The 19529-nt window shown below is 35.0% G+C and overlaps 1 protein-coding gene across 9 annotated transcripts in view; it reads left to right on the top strand.

Moving 5' to 3' along the window:
• The window catches only part of VEZT (vezatin, adherens junctions transmembrane protein), a 58218-nt gene that overhangs the window by 20109 nt on the left and 18580 nt on the right, over positions 1-19529 (top strand). For 6 of the 9 annotated variants that reach the window (XM_037160137.2, XM_037160132.2, XM_037160136.2 and 3 more), the window contains exons 2-5: positions 6472-6606; positions 10267-10353; positions 15788-15960; positions 18373-18648. In XM_037160137.2, coding sequence (XP_037016032.2) covers positions 6472-6606; positions 10267-10353; positions 15788-15960; positions 18373-18648 — 671 coding nt within the window. Of the gene's footprint in view, positions 1-6471; positions 6607-10266; positions 10354-15787; positions 15961-18372; positions 18649-19529 lie in introns of those variants that run through there. The other 3 variants (XM_037160135.2, XM_037160138.2, XM_037160139.2) reach the window with 3 other exon arrangements.

The raw sequence follows: 19529 nt of genomic DNA, 5'->3' as shown, positions 1-19529 counted from the left end.
GAGACAGTTACCTACAAAGGAGTTCCCATTAGACTATCAGCTGATTTCTCAAAAGAAACCTTGCAGGCAAGAAGGGGCTGGAAAGTATTAGAAGTCATGAAACTCAAGGATCTACATCCAAGATTGCTCTATCCAGCAAAGCTATCATTTAGAATGGAAGGGCAGATAAAGTGCTTCTTAGATAAGGTCAAGTTAAAAGAGTTCATCATCACCAAGCCCTTATTATATGAAATGTTCAAGAGACTTATCTAAGAAAAAGAAGATCAAAGATATGAACAGTTAAGTGACAACAAACTCACAGCTATTAACAGCTGAACCTAAAAATAAATAAATAAATAAACAAACAAACAGCAAACAGAACAGGAACAGAATAACAGAAATGGAGATCACATGGAGGGTTATCAGTGGGAGAATGTGAGGGGGAGAAAGGGGGTAAAGGTACAGGGAATAAGAAGCATAAACGGTAGGTAGAAAATAGACAGGGGGAGGTTAAGAATAGTATAGGAAATGGAGAAGCCACAGAACTTGTATGTACAACCCATGGACATGAACTGAAGGGGGGGGATGTGGGTGGGAGGGGGTGTGCAGGGTGGTGGGAAATAAAGGGGGGAATGGGACAACTGTAGTAGCATAATCAATAAAATATACTTTTTAAAAACCATGACCTAGTAAAATGAATAGTAATCCCCTAATATCCTCTGATACCTTGGCTATGTTTGGATTTCCTCAAGTATCGCAAAAAATTTCTTCTTAATTGTTCAAAAGAGCATCCAAACAAAACCCATATGTTACATTTGGGTGATATGTCCCTTTAGTCTTTAACAGTTTTCTCTGCCTTCTCCAACGTTATTATATCATTTATTTGTTGAAGACACTGGGTAATTTGATCTTTATAATTTCCATATTCTGAATTTGGCTGATTGCATAGAATGATATGGCATTTGATTTAGTACAGAATTCTGTATTTTAACATACCCATTTTTTTAGTTTTGTCTTTCAGAGAACATCATGAGTTTTGTTTTACCATCTGAAGGAGTTTAAGAACCCCATAGCATTCTAATGTTGTACTTAACAAAGCTAAGTTAGACCAAGGGAGGATTTTCCAGAAACATAGTGGCCTACCTGGAAAGTGTCAGGTCACTCAGTATTTTTCTTGGTACTACTGAAAGCCGGGTATACCATAGTCTTGCTGGAAGAATCATAGAATGGAAGTTTTTAGCAAGGACCTCACCTGTTTTGTTTTATCCCCTGTGCCTAGATATTGCCTGGCACAAAGAAGATTCAGTGATTATTATTGAAAGGGCCACCCAATTCTTCCATGTTTGGCCTATTCTTCCCTCCCTGAGCTGGAACCTGAAAGGTTACAACTTGTTCTATCTGTGAGGGTTTAAAGCAGTTTAGAAGAGAGAGCCTGATCATAAAAGCATTTACCCATCACTTTCATTTCTACACTAATTAATCTTCCTTCTTAATTGCAAACCAGCAATAAAGGTATTGGCACTTGTGCAGGATGTACCATAAATCATGCAGAAGATAAACATTGCATTAGAGTGGTTCAGACTCCATATATCCATTAGTGTGGGGTCCGTTATCTTCCATGGGGGCAAGAGGTACAGGTAGTCTAGGATTTAAATGAGTCATTTTCTTGAAATGCTTGTTCAGCAAAAGTGTTGGGGTTTCCTGTCTGTTTTTGTTTATTTTTTTTTCAAAAAATGTTTCGACCGTCAGAACAATCTTAGCAAGACCAAAAACTCTTAGCTATCATTCATTTAGCAAAATTCTTTCTGGTACTATGATGTGTGTTTTCTGTCAACTGAAATTTACAGGAATCATTAACCACAAGGATTTCCTGAGAAGCTCCCACATGCTGTGTCTAAGGTTCTTCCTATTTGTTTTGGCAGCAGTAACATTGTCTAATACTACTAAATTATACTTTGAGTTCAGTGCTGATAATTTCTCTCAAGAAAACAACTTAACTGAAACATTTGTGGTTCTATTTTGCTTGAACCGAGGGAAAATTATAATACAGAAAATTACCTATCACCACCTGTTCCGCCTTACCCTCCACCAAAAAAAGTCCCTTTTTTAAGCTGCCATCAACCTATAATAATGCTCACTATATTAAACATAGAAATTTCTGCATTAGTTTATATACCTAGTAGCAGAAAACTTTCAAATATAGTGATTAGGCTGTTGCAATAGGGAACCTCACCTTGCTCTAAAATAAAAATTAAAAAATTTTATTTCATATTGGGTGATCAGTTTTTAATACTAAAACATTACCTACCTTTTTTCACTCGTATTCTTCTGTGCATGTACAGAGTGTGAAAATATGAAAAGCTCATTAATATGGTTTCATATTCCATCAAAAGGTTCATAAAATGAACCTTTTCAAAACTTAAAACTATTGTTGTTTTGTTATGGCTATTCCTTGATAATACAATTATCAGAAAGACTATTAAAATACTAACTTTCAAACTATCTGTTCAAAGCTTGATTTTCTTCCAAGACAGTAAATTGCAACAGATTGAATGCAGAAGCAAATATAAGAATTAAACCATCTCCTATTAAGCCAGACAGTAAAGAGATTTGCAAAAATGTAAAACAGTCTCCTCTTCTCAATTCTTTTCTTTTTAATTTTGGGAAAAAAGTATTTTTCATTAAAATTATTTACATTAATATAGGTATTGGCAAAAGTAGGTTTACAGTTGTGAGTACACAAAACAGTTTCTTCTTGTATTGTTATTTATTGATCATTGTACTATTTTCCATATGAACAACCATAAACCTACTTTTCCCCACCCCTCTACCTGAATTTATTGTTATTGTAAATAAATAACTTTAATTTTTTTATTGCGTTTTTAATATGATAATTATTGATAGCCACATGAACAAAAGGTCTTTGGGGCTCTCGGTAATTTATAAGACCAGAAAGAGGCCCGGAGACCAAAAACTTTAAGAACCACTAGCCATGATGTGTTTTTCTGAGATCTATCAAGTAATGCACAGGTTATTTAGTAGTTTCAGGGGAAAAGTGATAGTAATTTTATTCCCCGTTATTTAAAAAATAATATAAAATAATAATTTTATTAAAAATCCCTTTGTATTCTTAAAAGTGGCTCATGTGCTACAAGGCCCATCTTGGTTGGTTCATCTTGGCCAATGTTCAGTTTATAAACCAAGGGTTGTTTGTTTTTCCTTTGTGTTGTCATTGGTTAAATTCTAAATTTTCTCTGGCTCAAAAGCATAAAAGTAGAAATAAAACAGTAAAATGCTACAACTCAAAATACCATCATAAATATAGTGAGTAGAGCTTCAGTGTCTATACTGTCCATGTTTATATGTTAGAAAATGATAGGATTCACATTAAAGTCAAAAAGGCAAAAGTGCTAGTATGAAATATGATGATGACTGGAATTACACTTTATTGGACCTTCAGTGGCTCCATCCCTAGTCTCCAAAGGTTGTCTACTCTGAAATTTTGTCACGTAGTTACAGTAAAGTCATGAAACAAAGCACAGTGATGGCCCTTGGGAAGCCAGAGTTTTCCAGAACTGTAAAACAGTGCTTTCTAGGATGAAAGTGATTAATTCTGTCACTAAAGAAGAGGAAGGAACCAGAACTACTAAGGCGTTATTCGCAGGTGTAGAGCACAAATGGATACGTCATGCCTTTGATAAGAAGCCTGTGAGACCAGCCAAAAGTTTAAAAGTTTTACATTTAGAAAAACAGCAGAATAAACTCCTGGTAGAATTACTGTATGAAATGACATGATTGAACATTATCACTATCATACAGGATAAACAGTTATGCTATTTTGTGAAATATGCAATAGTAAATGTTTCAGTGTATGGTGATTCAAACTGAATGTGTGTGCTTAGCTGATGTGCAAAACATACAGCGTGGGGCAAAAGTAGGTTTACAGTTGTGAGTACGAGAAACACAAGTATATTCTTGTATTATTATTTATTAATTATTGTATTACTTATTTGTATTACAACTGTAGCCTAATTTGCCCACCCCTGTATATGGAAAACAAAGTATTTATTGTTTCTCTTGTGTTTAGTCACTCCCGGCCCCCCCCAAAAAAAATCTATGTTACAGATACTCCATTTGGTTATTTTGTGAGCTGTGACATAAAGTGGAAGAGGAAGGGACATTGGGGCCAGTGCTAACACAGCATTACAATTTGTATAGAAAGAAATTGGGTCCCATTCCCATTCCCCAAGCCTCTTCTTCCAAGAGAATAGTTCGCACTCAAGAGTGTGCCTTGAGTTCAGCTGAGTCTTTAATTAGAACAGGAGTCAAACTAAGACTGTTGGGTCAGATCTGTCTCCTCTTCTGTGCCTAGTTTATCTGACTGGTGAACAAGGAATGGTTTTTTCATTTTTAAGTAGATAGGTAAAATATCAAAAGAATGATATTTTGTGGCAGATGAAAAGGATAAGTTAAATATTTTCATGAATAAGGTTTTATTGGAACATAACCACACTCACTGGTTTATAATCATCTTTGGCTGCTTTCACCCTGTCGCAGCAGAGTTGAGACGCAGACCATATGGCCTGCAAAGCCTGAAATATTTACTATCTGGCCTGTCATAAAGTGTAACTCCACTTTGACCCATTGTATTTATTGTTCTTCCCCATGGGAGTTCCTCTGAAGAAAATATTCTACTGCCTTAAAAACAAGTTGTCTTTTTAAAACTATGTAAACTTTTTAAAAGGTCAGCCCAAATGAACTAACATTTCTGTTCTTTTGCCACTCTGATGATTCACAGTTCAGTTTGAAAATACAGATTAAGTAATTCAAGGCAATATTTGAAGGTCCTTACAGGTGATATAAAGATTAACCATTTGTGCCACCAGAGATTTTAAATCTGATAGAGGTATCCTCATATTATAATTTTTTGCATATTTTTCTCAAAAGAGAGATTGAACATAGTTTAAAAGGTAGGCATTTGACTCCTTCTTGTTGTCTCAAATTGAAAGTCAGCAAAATCCTGCCAGTCCAGCATATTCTTGCTCTTCCTTATTTTCCCAAATTTAAGGATGTATTTCCTAAAAGTGTTGGTCTAATTTAGGTGGTGTTCCTGTTTACATTCCTGTAATTTTTCTTAGCACTGAACTATATGTAAGCTTCTTTGGTGTCTTGCTCTGTAGACACAAGAGGGACTCTAACTTTAGCTAGTATAGTGTATTTCATAGTGTCAGCCTTGAGGTTAGACCTATCCTGATTTCTCTAGTTGAGTGAATCTGTTTCCTCAGCTGTGAAATGGAATAACAATAGTAATGCTGATGATGATGATACCTTGTATAGTTTGTTGTGATCCTTAACTGAGATGATGCTTAGTTAATGCTTAGTTTAAGTGTAGTTAAGTAGTACTATGGCAGCTGTGTTGCTCTTTGTTTTGATGGTGGTTGTTATTTTAAATATTAAATAGTTGGTTGAGTGGAATCAGGTTTATTTTTAAACATGTCACCAACATTGTACTTTAGAGAAGGCTAAAAGTTAAAATTAAAGCTTGTGGTTTATCCAGAAAGAGTTATCTCATAGATATTCATCCAATAGCAATGGTGATATTTCTATTCAGTGGGATCGGGGTGATTTTCTTTTTAATTTTGTCCAAAACCTGCTCTCTTTTCACATAGCTTGTATAAAATATAAATTGAGTGCTTACTGTGTGTCAGGGACTGGTCTACTTGCTTTATATTTATGAACTAGGTATTATTACTATCCCTATCTTTAGTTGAAACAGCTGAACCATGAAAGGATTATAAATTTTCAGTTACCCAGCTAGTAAGAGGCAGAGTTGGAATTTGAACCTGTAGTCTGGCTCCACAGTTTGTCTTTAACCACTGTGTTCTAATGCTTTTATTAGACACACTGACTCTCATTTGTTATGTGCTTGTACATAAGCTTATCTTAGGTAACTTTCTTGGAGTTTTCTATATGTGTTACCTATAATACAATAATACATAGTTGTGCTTGACTGAATCAATGAATATGATGTTATGGTAAAATTATTATTAATACAGTATAATCATTGCCTGATTCTGCTTGGCTTCAATTAATAACTGTTTTTCACTGTAGGTCCTCTTAGGAGTTATATATAGCCAGGATTGGCTATTTTGAGGAAATCGACTCCAATACTACAAAAATGTGGGAAATGTAATTCCTGAACAAATCTATTTATATTCCTAAATTAATTTTTCCTTGGTGGTACTCACTCAGAAATATTGGTATGTGTTTAGAGTTTTCACCTTTTTTTGGTCCCTCTGGTAAAGTATTAGCTGATATTTTAGCATTGTGATATAACTCAGTTCTTTATAGATTAAGCCTTAAAAAGTTTGGGCATAATTGTGAAGTTCGTAAAGAGTTCAGTCATGATTGGGAAGTTTGGTATTGAATTTGGCCTCTAAAACTTGAAATAGTAATGATGTTAAAATTTGGTTTATTTTGTGTCTCTTTCAGAATTCTCCACTTTACCAGTACTTACAGGATCTGGGACACACGGACTTTGAAATATGTTCTTCTCTGTCACCAAACCCAGAGAAATGCTCAGTGACAGAGGGACAACAAAAGCCCCCTCTGAGAGCCCTGCCAAAAGTAAGAAAGCATGCTCGTTCTCTCTGACTTGATCTTTTGTTCTTTGCCTTACAAAAAACAAAAACAAAAGACCCCCCATGTCCTCTCCTGCACTGGTGAGACTTGACTTTTTATTCATCAGTAGTACAAAAATGCCTGTTTAAATAAACGCAAATCCTTGTAGTTTTGGACTGTTTCATAGGTGATTTGTATAACCAATGGGAATGAATATGGTTGAAGATCAAAACATGTTATTTATTTAAATAGTGAAGTTATCCGGAGAGGACCAGAAAAATATACTAAAACATTAATGAGAACCCAACTTCTGGGACTCATATATTAACTGGAATAACTTTTTCTTTAAGTATATTACTTAAAAGAGCACAAAATACAAGAAAGCAAATTGATAAAGTATTTCACAGTTTCAAGAATACCTCAATATCTAATGCCCATTATGTATGCAGTATTATATACTTTTATATATACCTCATAGTTGATGTACAGCATTATGAGGCTAAGACACCAGAAGAATCTCCATTACTTATATTCTATAAAATTCATTAACCTAATACATTCATTTGTTTTATTTGACGTATTTATTAAAATAAAAAATATTCTAGTACATTTCAGTTTTAATACAAATAATTCTAATTTAATAAGAAATATAGCCAGATTACTAATTTTTTGAGCTAATTCTAGTTTAATCGGTGTTTTATTACAAGACTCAATTATATTCAGGATGTGGCTTTAAAAGTTTCCAATTACTTATTTACTCTGTGGTGGTAGAGGTCGTTTCTCCTGTTCTTTGAAAAATTCCTAAAATGTGAGGTAACCAAGCTGGGCCCATTTGCAACAGCAGGTTAAAAGCCAGAGAAATCATTTGGGTTTGTCTGTTTGTTTTGGTTCGTGTTTCTGACTAACACCCACAGGATGGGAGTTGGGGAGTGAGAGCTCCAGTGGGTCGGAGCCAGTTTGCCAGGCCTCCCTCTGGACTTAAACCCTGCCTTCTCCTTGCCCTTTCAAATATGGACGTTCCTGGGAAGAGTTCTGAAGGGGAAACCTAAAGATTTATCTAACAGATTATTTGTAGATTAAAATTTGTATCTGAGATTACTCGGTTAGAAAAGACAAAGGCCCAAGGGATAACCTTGAGGCATAGCATGCACACTGACCTCGGTGTGTTGGTGGGGGGGCGGTGCTGCGGGAACCAGGGTGCGGTGGCGCAAACTTGTGTTTTGTAAGTGTTCAGTCCTTTCATTTATGACAAGTGTTTTTACATATAGAAATGTTATTACTTTATAAATAAATAAAATAAGGGTTTAAAATTTCATCCCCTCAGAAATTGAGGAAGAGTAAAAAGCATAGCCAGAGAGTGTTTTTCAAAATTACCACATGTCTAGAAAGTTTGTTTAGTCTTCATCATACACAGTTCAGCTGTATGGGCTGTATTTTTCTAAAATGGTGTTTTTGTAGAACTGTAATGGCATAATTAATAAAATATATTTTAAAAAATAAATAAGTAAAATGGAGTTTTTCTAAATCTGGGGCAACTAAATTTTAGAAAACTACTATACTATTTAGTTCCTTCTCAGTGGGTGTATTTTTAGAATTTCCCTCAAACTTTTGTTCAAACACTGAAATGCCAGTTATTTTCTTTGGAGAGCAAAATTTTGTATAATATGAGTTTAAATGAAATGGTCCTTAGCACTAGTGCCCTTTTTTAACTATTTTTTCATGTGTTTGTCAAGTACTTACTGAGTAGTCTGTACTGGTATTCTCACCATAAATATTTATTGTCTATACATTTTTTGTTTTTTTTCCTTGTATGTGTGTTGTTGTTTTTAAGAATCACTGGCTTGCCTCTAATTAGTTTTAATCCTTAAACATTTAGAAGTGGAATCAATCAGAAGGCAAGAGTGTAGGAGAATCATTTTTCAACACTTTTCTTATAAACTCATATTTCAGACTCTTCTTTGGAGTAAAATAGGCTCTCTGCTGTTCACAGGATTATTTCTGAGTTGCAAAGACTCCATATTTTCCACTGTATTCCCCCATGTCATCTTGGCTGCCACAATGAGACAGACAAAAATCATGAGAACGCCCCCCCCCCTTTTTTTTTTGCATCTGCACTGAAACCTTAGCAGCAGACAGTAGCTGCTCCAGGTCTGTCAAATAGATAACGTTTCCTGTGTTTATTCTCAAATGTTCCCTCTATAACATTTAGCACCAGTCCTCCTCTCTGCTTAGTCTGTTTTCTCTGATAGATCCCCTCTATATCTAGTTTTCATTGGCCACTCACGTCCATTTTCCACCTTTGCTGAGCTTCAGATATTTGTTAGATGTTCCCACCTGCCTGTGCCCCAGGAAGCTCAGATTTAACATGTCTAAAACAGAGCTTCTTTCCTTAGCACCCCACAAACAAATATTTTTTATATTTTTCCAAATTACCACCTTCTTAGTTATCTTAAACTTTCCATCACTCCCACACTGATTTAGCCACAAAATGATATGTCAGTGTCTGTGTCTCTAAATCCAACCCTAATCACTACCATTTTTGCTATCCTAGTACAGGCCTGGATATTATTTAGCTGGCTACAATCATGCCCTGCCAGTACAGCCTCTGCACTGCTGCCAGTTACTTTTCTAAAATGCTGATTTTTTTTTTTTATTGTTTCACTACTTGCATGAAAACCTTAGGTGGCTCCTCAGAGCCTACAGGGTAAAATCTAAACTGGTGGCATGTGAGACCGAAGTTCTTTAAAACCCATCTCAGTGTATCTTTTAACTTATCACAATTCCCTTGAGTCTCAACCGTCCCGGACTACGCCACCAGCCCCACAGCACGTTCTTCCATGGCTCTCTCCTGTAATCCTCCTGTCCCTTGCCTGAGTGTCCTAACTTCCTCTGTTGTTAAATTTCTACTTGTCTGTTAGGGCTCAGTTCCATTGTTAGCTCCTCTTGGCATCTTCTTTTTCCACACTTTTTCAGACTATATATTGGTTCATAATTATTTTTGTACTGTCTCTTCTGTACCAAGCTCTTGACAATGACAGTTATGTGTATTCATCTTTGTTCCCATACCCTTTTTCAATACCTGGGATATAGTGATCACTCAGTGAATGTAAACTCCATACGGGCATGCTCAGGAAATGGACTATTAAGGTATATCGAATTTTTGAGTGATTCAATAATATACTTTTTACTTCAATGAGACAGTTTTTCTAAAATTAAATTTTCTTTCTGCCTTAGCATTATGGAATGAAATGTTTTTAATATCTGAGAACTTGGAGAACCCTATGGTTTTCTTGACATAGATAGCATCATCTTGACATAGATAGTTTATACTGTACCCAAGATAAATGGGCTGCATCAGAAAGATTTCTGACTGCTCATTAAAAATCACATTTTCAGGTCTTATTTCAAATTTACTGAATCTAAATTGTTAGTTTGGAGATTTAGGAATATGTTTCTAACTAAAATAAAATTCAGTTGATTGTGATGTGCAAGTAAATTTGGGAACTAATAAGGAGGCTGAGACATACTGACAAAGCATATAACCTGGATGATTTTTCTCCCTTTTTCTGATAAAAATTGTGATTAATTAGACAGAAATTATTTGACGTTTTTCTGCTGCTTGGGTGTGGTTTAATAATCCTATACAACATCATTCATCTCCTTCAGCAAGGCATTCTGTTAAAAGTGGCTGAAACCATCAAAAGTTGGATTTTTTCTCAGTGCAGTAAGAAAGATGACTTACTTCACAAGTTGGTAAGTGTTCTTTTTACCCTTTTATTTTGTCAGTCTTCAGGTCTCTAGTTTATTAGTGAGAGTATTAACAAATCAGAATTTGTCTCACTACTGATTTGGGCAGTGATCGATTTTTTATTAGAAATTCTGGGCATTTCTTTAAAAAGAGACTCTCCACTTCATTAATTGTTAAATAAAGTTGTTTCTATCACCTAAAAAAAAAAGAAATTCTTCAGTAACTGGAGATCTTTGAATTTGGACTCATTAGTATCATTTCATAGTTCTAAGAGGTTATTAGCCACTTAGAATAAAGTAGTCTGGTAGTTGTTGAAACCTTGTATGTTACAAGGTTTCCTGCTGCCATCTTCTTCCTTTGAAAGCTGTTTCTCCTAGTAGGGAAGGGAATAGGAATATAACCATTGGTGGGATTTTCTCCCTTTTTCATTAGGAACTTGACTGCCTCTGTCCTTATCCCACATCCAATGATTACAAAGTTTGGGTTAAAAAAAATCAAAAGTGGTTCCTCCCTAATAATATATGTATCATTAATCTGACTTCAGATTAATTTATTTTATTAATTTATTTGCCATTCTCTGACAATTTTATATGTAAACTTTGATCTCCTGGGACTGATAAATTACAGAATTTTTCAAAGACTTGGAGTAGTCAACATTGAGAGTCTTTGTGGTTCTGTAAAGGTTGCTGTTTTCCTTCTCTCTGCAGCAGTTTATCTCTGTTTGACCTCTTGACCCCCCCCAAGAGGGTGTAGTACTTCACGTTTTTGTAGTGTAACAATACAGAATTGAAGTTATAATGTTCTTCTCATGGTTCTCAGTAGGAGTGATCAGGTTACAAGGAAGCAGGTTTCCAGGATCTTCTGCTGGCCCGTGACCCTAAGATAATAATTATTATTCTCATAAACTATTATTTATAAAGAAATGTTTACAAAGTGCTTTCACATTTTAATTTGGTAATCTAAATTTCCAACAGGTAAAATGCACCAAACCTTGTAAGGAGAATCTTGTTTGAAATCCTGAGGTTCAGACTGCTCAATTGGTTTTAGAATACATAAATGAATTATTCAAGAATGTTCACCTAGTGAGAATTTGCATTCAGATTTCCTGGTTTCAAAGCCCAGGCTTTTTACTGTAATATACTACCTCATAGTTTGAGTATTATTATGTTTTGACTGACTAAAATGACTATTTCAGCAATCCAAAAGGGCAAGTTCTCTGTTCAGGGTTTCATCTTTATAGGTGTGTTGAAAAAGTCAGTGAAGTGTCTTGTCCTCTACGTAGAATATCCACTCCATCCGAGTGGAGCCATCCTCCTTCTTCAGTGACGCTAGGACTCTGGTAAGGTATATGGGTCCACATACACTTTCTGTGGTTCAGCCATGGCTGGTATAGTCCTGATCTTTTCCTTCTGGGTTCTCTGTCTCTGGCCACATGTTTCATGTCATGCTTCACTATCAAGTGCCAGCTTCTATGTATATCCTTTTGGACTTGTATTGTAGAGAATTGTAGGAAGTAGAACCTAAGAAATAGTGTACTGGTAATGGAACAAGGCATTGCCTGGTTGGCTTCTGGCATGAGATTCCTTGACCTTTTCCCCTGGATTGTGACATAGTTGAAATTTTGTTAGCTATACAGCTATTGAACCAGTCTCTCTTTCCTTTTACAAAAATACTGGCAGTTGCTCCATGATGGCTGAACATTTCCCCATTGTTCATTTTTATTACAGTAGTACTTTCCTTCTTAAAGATGAAAAAAATTCCTTCATACCAACTATGATGATAGTGATATTAGCACTTTTAAAGCACTTTTTAGCCTATAAAGGGCTTTCATGTGTTATCTTATTTGACCCTCATTAGCATGAAATAGTATTACTTGTTAAAAAGTGTATAAGATCATTGAAATGTATCGACACATGAATAATTCATTCCCTTTACAATCCCTAGGGAAAAAATATCAGTCTCTTTATTCTTTACCTGTGCTTTCACTTCCTTTTCATTCCATCCAGGCAGAAATCTTTTTCTTAATTTATATCTTAAAAAGATCCCTATTATCTATCATAGCTATCATATCAAATTCAATTAATCATGTCTAAATCAAGAGTCTGCATAATTTGTCCTAATCTACCTTTATAGCCTTATCCACCAATAATTTTCATCAGCCAACCCAGTCTTCCTTTTCCTTTATTCTGTATCTGTTCTTTTTGTCTGTGTTTGTGCTATTTTATTGTGGTAGAATTCTTTCCATTTTTCTATTATTGGAGTCTTTTCAATAAGCAGTCTAGCCCTTCCCCAAGGCCTTTCCCAGAAACCTCAGCCCTTTGATCTCTTATTTTCTGCAACAACCTAGTAGTAATTATCTATGCTATGACCTGTAAGTTTTTGTATTATATTATACATGCTTCTTTTTGTTATATTTTAATTATTTCATCTGCACTAACAATACTAGCAGCTAACACTTACATAGTGTTTACTGTGAACCATACACTCTTGGTATTTTACAAATACTGACTTAACTAATTCTCACCACAACCCTATGAAGCTGGCACTGCTTATTTTTCAGATGAGGAAACTGGAACAGAGGGTGGGATGTAGTAAAGGGTGAAGGAAGCCAAATACATGGTGACAGGTGATGATTTGACTTTGGGTGGTGGGCACATAGTACAATATACAGACCATGTGTCTAGAAGTGTACCCTGAAAACGTTTGTGACTCTACTGACCAGTGTCATCCCAATAAATTTAATTTTAAAAAAGGGAAACTGGAATAGAGAGGTTATTAATCTGTTTAAGTTGTGGAACCAGCATATAAACCCAGGTACTAATTTGGCTGTGGTACTCAAACTTGTTGAGGGTGAACCAAAGTTCCCATAGTGCACCGCCCTGCAGCACATCACGCCCAATTGTTCAGATGATATCTGCTACCATTGAAGTCCATTGGAATTGGTGCCTTTTGAATTTCATGTGTTTGAGTCTTGGACCTGAATCCAAACAGGTCTGTTGTAGCATGTTTCTTAATTTAGCAAGTATTTATTTCCCCAGTATTTTCATTGCCATATTGTAACACAGTTTCCATATTTTCTGCAGTTCTTATTTTTATAATTAAAGGATAATAATTTATCATTTATCTTTAAGAAAAATTGTGTTCATTAATCTTATCCAGTTTTACAGCTATAATTATCAGAATATAGTTCAAGTTCTTCCTTTGTAGAGGCAATCTAATAACAGAAAATATTTTGTTATTTGGAGTGTCTTGATACCTTTTAAGTTAATTTGCTTGTGTAGATCACTGTAGGTTATTAGTTTGTCACACTTTTGAGTCAGGTATTCCCAAAGCTATTCATACTGTGTCAGGGCACACTGGTTTTGGGTACACATTATCCCAGTTTGGGAGGTAGGTCTGTTGCCCAGGAGTGGGGTAAAAGTAGGTGAGTTCCTGATTAAGCAGCATGTCTGTAAGAGGCTCTGTGAAGCTCCCACTGTGTGAATAGCTTTTCTCCTCTGTATGAGCCTTAGCCTTCACTCTGTAAGGCTTCTTTCAACTTACCAGTGTACAGGTATACAGAGGTAAGTTGATTTATAAAGTATGATTTAAAACATTTGTAAAAAAAAAAAAAAACACCTTAATTTTTTAAATATTGTATTTGAATGTGTCATGTCTCATCGGGGATTCCAAACCCCAATATGTGAAATTTATTTCAAAGATTACTTGAAAATCAACCATGCTTCACTTCCTGCCCCTGTTGCTGCCCCCCCACACCCAAAGGTAGTATAAAGTGAGTTGTGCTGCTCTCTCTTTATGAAAGTAGGGTGGGCCATCAAACAATTAAGTGATTTCTAATGTTAGAATCAGGATTGTAAGAAGAAGGAGGCAAGTGTTCAAACATGAAATGTAGAAGTGCTGCTGAGCCCATGCAGAAGGTGGGCTCTCACCAGCAGAAGGTGAGAAAGCCGCATCAGGCTAAAAGGAAAAGGAACATTCCATTGAAACAATGTTACTGTTTTAGATTAGGGAGAATGAATAAATAAATATATCCTAGTGGATAGGCCTAATGTTAAAAACATTCTTTTTATTCTCGAACAGTGCTGTGTAACCTGCAGTCAAGTTTGATATATAGATCACAGTATTCCTACTAAGTTCCCATTATGAGCAGCTAAGGGCTGGACTCTGTGGTGTGAGAATGATTCACTAAGAAGTGCAATTGCACCCGCTGCTTTCAAATTCTAGACCTTCCTTTTTTAATTGCAAATGACTTTGTCATTTAAAAGTTCTCTTTATTTTTATCTTATAGTAGGATCAACCTATTCCTAAATTTAATACAAGAATAAAACCTTCAGTTTTGTGGTAGAGCATAATATATACAGTGAAGCAAAAATCAACTACCAGAGATTTAGGCTTTGAAATTAGACCTCTGGAAAATTAGTTAATTTGTTTGGGCTTCATTGTTTTCTTAAAGAACAGAGAGAAGGATGATAACGTACATTACAGGGTTACTGTGAGAATAAACCTAATATCCGCTTTAACATTGCTACCTCATCTCTTACCTCTCTACCATGTACACTCTGCATAAAGCTAATATCAATGACTTGCAGTTCCAGCGAAGCTTCTATTCTGTCTCATCTGACTCTTCCAACTCCTACATCTGGTCAGTTCTTGTTTCTACTTTAAGACTCAGCTCAGGCATTACCTCTTTTACTTTCTCTGACTTCATTGCAAGTTTTGGTCTCTCTATGGCATTTTCATAATATCCTTGGTATACCTCATTGCCCCTCTCTGTTTGCTTTTTGATTCCTCATTGAACTATGAACTCTATAAAAGTAGAGACTTTTGTCTTGTTCATTTTTCTGTGTGTCTTGGTGCCAAACATGGTGCCTGGTATGTATAAGATTATTCCTTGACAGATATATAGAAGGAAAAGAGGAAGGAATAAATGAGCTGGTATATGTGAAAGCATTTTGCAAACTATAAATGCCGTGCACATGTTAGTGTGGTTTTACATTACATTCCTTAATGATGTATTTTTAATATCCAAATGTTCATTTTTAGAAGGCCTTGATCCTGCTGGCTATACTATTACAAGCATCCAGGGACAGCATTTTATGTTACCAAATTATATTTTCCATGTGTGTTCCAGCAATTTAATAATTCGGGGTTAACGAGACATTTATTCATCTGTAGCTACTTTACATATTTTTATTAAAAACTTAATTTACATCTGGTGGCTCCATAATATCCACCTCAATTTTTATTGTTTCACATTTACAGTGGGGGGGGGGAACCCATACATTATATGCAAGATAGATTGGACTGTTGTTTATTCTTCTTCTTGGAGTTTATACTGAAAGTAAACACCTCTAAATTTTATTAGCACTTTAGCAACTTAGCATTTAATGCAAAATTATGTATGCATCACTACCTCTCTTCTGGTCTGTTAATGGCAAGGATACTGGATTCCGACTCGACTCACTACATACCATCCTGCAACAGGAAGTCCTGTTACAAGAGGATGTGGAGCTGATTGAGCTGCTTGATCCCAGTATCCTGTCTGCAGGGCAACCTCGACAGGAAAATGGACACCTTCCAACACTTCGCTCTCTGGCAACCCCTAATATTTGGTACTGTCCAGAAAACATCTATCCTTTGCTTACGTATAGAGTATTCAGAGGAAAGCCATCATCTTGCTCCCCATTGTAAAGGCATTATAAACATTCCATACACTGTAGCATTGTAGCTAATTATATTCCAAAGGTTTTTTTTAAAAGTACCTTTCTAAAGTAAATCCTAATTAAAGTGAAGCTGAAAAAAAAAATCCACTTTCAAATCAGTATAATTAGTTCTGAATTTAACAGCCCAACAACAGGTATGACATGCCAAAAGGAACCTTTCTTGCCCATATACCTGTGCACATGTGTGCATGCAGGCCTAGCCAGTTCTTCGTTTCTTTACAATTAGTAGATTATATCATAATTACATTGTAGAGACAAGGGTAGGATGGGACGTGGAGATAAACAGTCACCTCTTGCTTTGTTGGCTAAGAGATCACAGGGAACATGGTCTAATGATTTACCTATCCTACAACTTTTCAACAACTTCAAAAATTTGCATCTAATAAGTCCGAGGATAATCCATTTAAAAAAAAAAGAATAATGGTAAAAGGGGATTTTATATATATATATATACACAGAACTATTAATGTCCTTTTCCTGTTAAAGTATCAGTTTATTAAATGAGCTAAATCATTGCTTAAACTGTTCCAGGCTATACAGGCAATTACATTCATTGGCCTCAGTGTTCTGAGTTCATCTGTCACACTGACAACTACTTTGTATTCTAACATAGCAAAGTATGATGTTTTCCAAATGGGTTTCACTCACATATCATCCTGATGAAGTAAAGCACCTTTTCCTTTAAAAATATAAGAACTTAGGGGCTACTAAAAGGAACCATAGGTTTTCAGAATTTTATACCTTTCAAGTTTTCTTTAGCCACAGTTGTGATTAAGCAACTTTGAGGCCTGTAAATAATTGTACACTTTTTTTTGTTTTGTTTTGTTTTTTAATATTTTATTTTATTTTTCGAGAGAGGGGAAGGGAAGGAGAAAGAGTGGGAGAGAAACATCAATGTATGGTTGCCTCTCATGCATCCCCTGCTGGGAACTGGCCTGCAACCCAGGCATGTGCCCTGACTGGGAATCGAACCTCGATACTCTGGTTCGCAGGCCCACGCTTAATTGTACACTTTTCTGTTAATACATTCAAGTAGATGATGAGAGTTTATTCTAAACGTACAGGATGCCATGGTGAATTAGGGCAGGCAGATATTTATTAAGAGGCACTTTTATATGTGACTTTTTTTGTAGTTTGACTATATTGTTGTTTTTCAGATGCATCTCTACATTCACCTTTTCTAATGCATACATGTTTTCATCAAAGTCTTCATTGCTTAAAAGATGTGTTTTAATCTATAGATTTGTAATTGACCTAAGTAAAAATACTTTATACACATTTTTACTGCAGTTAAAGCAGTGTCAAAGTATAAACCTTATCCATATTATGGTCTATAGTATACGTATTCCAGAATTGTGACAATATAAAATTAGATGGCTTTATACAAAATAATTACCCATCAAGTATATATTACTTCTAATTGGAAAAATGTTTATATTTTCTTGAGATACTATATATCTGTTCAAATAATTAAAGTCTGATTTTAGAGAAAAGGAACTCTATATTTGAATATTAATAAAGTATTTTAATATTAAAATTAGTAAAAATTAAGCTATTTCTACTTTTAAATTTATAAAATTAGATTTTTAAATCTATAATTTATTTTAGATTAAAGAGTCCATGTCTTTTAAAAATAAAAAGTTATGGATTCAGAGTGTGTTATGCTAAGTGAAATAAGTCAGAGAGACAAATACTATATGATTTACAAGTGGAATCTAAAAATCAAAATAAACAAACCAAACAGAAACAGACTCAGATACAGAGAACAAACTGATGGTTACCAGGTGGTAGGGGTGTTGGGGGACTGGGTGAAAAGGTGACGGGATTGATAAATTCAGATTGGTAATTACAAAATAGTCATGGGGATGTAAAGTTACAGCATCGGGAATATAGTCAGTAATTATTTACATGCCAATGGGTACTTGAATTATTGGGGGGATCACTTCCTAAATTATATAATTGTCTATGCTGTACACCTGAAGCTAGTATAAAATAATATTGAATGTCAACTGTAATTGAAAAGATTTTTGAAAATAAATGTTTTCATTCATGTCAGAAGGCATCTATTTCTTATGTCCTTTAACTTAAACTTATTAGCTCAGATTTTAATATCTAAAGACTATCGTCTGGTTGTTTGATATTTTTATACTATTTCACAAGAATTTTTTAAATGTCATATTTTTAAGGTATATGTTACAAAGAAGCTAACATTTTATCTATTTTAGTAAACCTAATTTATTGATAAGGTAACTCACCTTTCTATAGTCTGAAGGGTATTATTTTTTGGTTTCTCTGTTATAGGGATGTCTCGATGCTGTTTGCTCTCATTAGTTTGCTTATTATGCTTCCCACTTGGTGGATTGTATCTACCTGGCTAGTATGGGGAGTGATTCTATTTGCTTATCTGATCATGAGAGCTTCAAGATTGTGGAGGACAGCCAAACTACAAGTAACCCTAAGAAAACACAGTGTCCGTTTGGAAGACACGGCAACAAATAGCCGAGCTTTTACTAATCTTGTGAGAAAAGCTTTACGTCTCATTCAAGAAACCGAAGTCATTTCCAGAGGATTTACACTGTGAGTGCATTTTTTATTTTATTTTTAAATAATTATTTTTACTACATAGCTAATTTAGAATATTATCTATTTTCATTTCTTTGTTGCATCTATAGAAAAAAGTGGATTTCTCTTTAGCACTTACTGAAGTTAACTGCACAGTGAAGGAATAAATACATGCTAAATTTAATATATAGTATGATTGTGCTTATCTGCTTTGAGAAACCAAAGTGCTTTGAGAATCATAATTATTCTTGTATTGTCATGTAATTATATGAGCTAATATAGCAAGAGAGACTACCATTGAACCCAGCATGAAGTTACCCAATAAATACTTGTTTCCTTTACTCCTTCTTGTCAGATGCTCTTTCTTCAGTTTAATTGATAGATGTATCTAACATGAATTCATTTTGAAAACTCTTGCCATGTATTAATAATATTCTTTAGGTAAATGTTAGCAGATATTATGGCATGGATACTCTCGAAATGTCATGCAAATAATAATGTTTCACATTCCCATGGTGCTCTGTATTAGTACTGAAATTATTATCTACCAGTCTAGCTGTAAGTATATTAACCTGCAGGTTATACAGGCTATTTACTCTGTTGTTAAAGGGAAATTATATGTACTGAGCACCAGGTATGTTCCATGTACTGTGCCAAGCAATTTTGCATACAGCCATACCATCAGGCTCTAAAGCATGTTTCCAGTACAGTAGGCTGGCTGCTAAAGGCTAACAAAGATTCCTTTGTATTGTATACATTTAATATTATATAACATATAACCTTTGCAATCTATAGGTGGGAGAAAGTAAGTATATGGTGAAGATAATTTTTGCTGTTAATTGTAGTTATATCTGGAAGATCATGAGAAGGAGGAGCAGAACCTTTGGTATTCATCA

The sequence above is a fragment of the Artibeus jamaicensis genome, unplaced genomic scaffold (genome assembly GCF_021234435.1).
Source record: "Artibeus jamaicensis isolate MK-2021 breed Jamaican fruit bat unplaced genomic scaffold, CSHL_Jam_final contig_233, whole genome shotgun sequence".
In the NCBI taxonomy this organism is placed as follows: domain Eukaryota; kingdom Metazoa; phylum Chordata; class Mammalia; order Chiroptera; family Phyllostomidae; genus Artibeus; species Artibeus jamaicensis.
The sequence above is the reverse complement of the archived record's forward strand: the minus strand, read 5'-3'. Positions and strand labels throughout refer to the sequence as shown.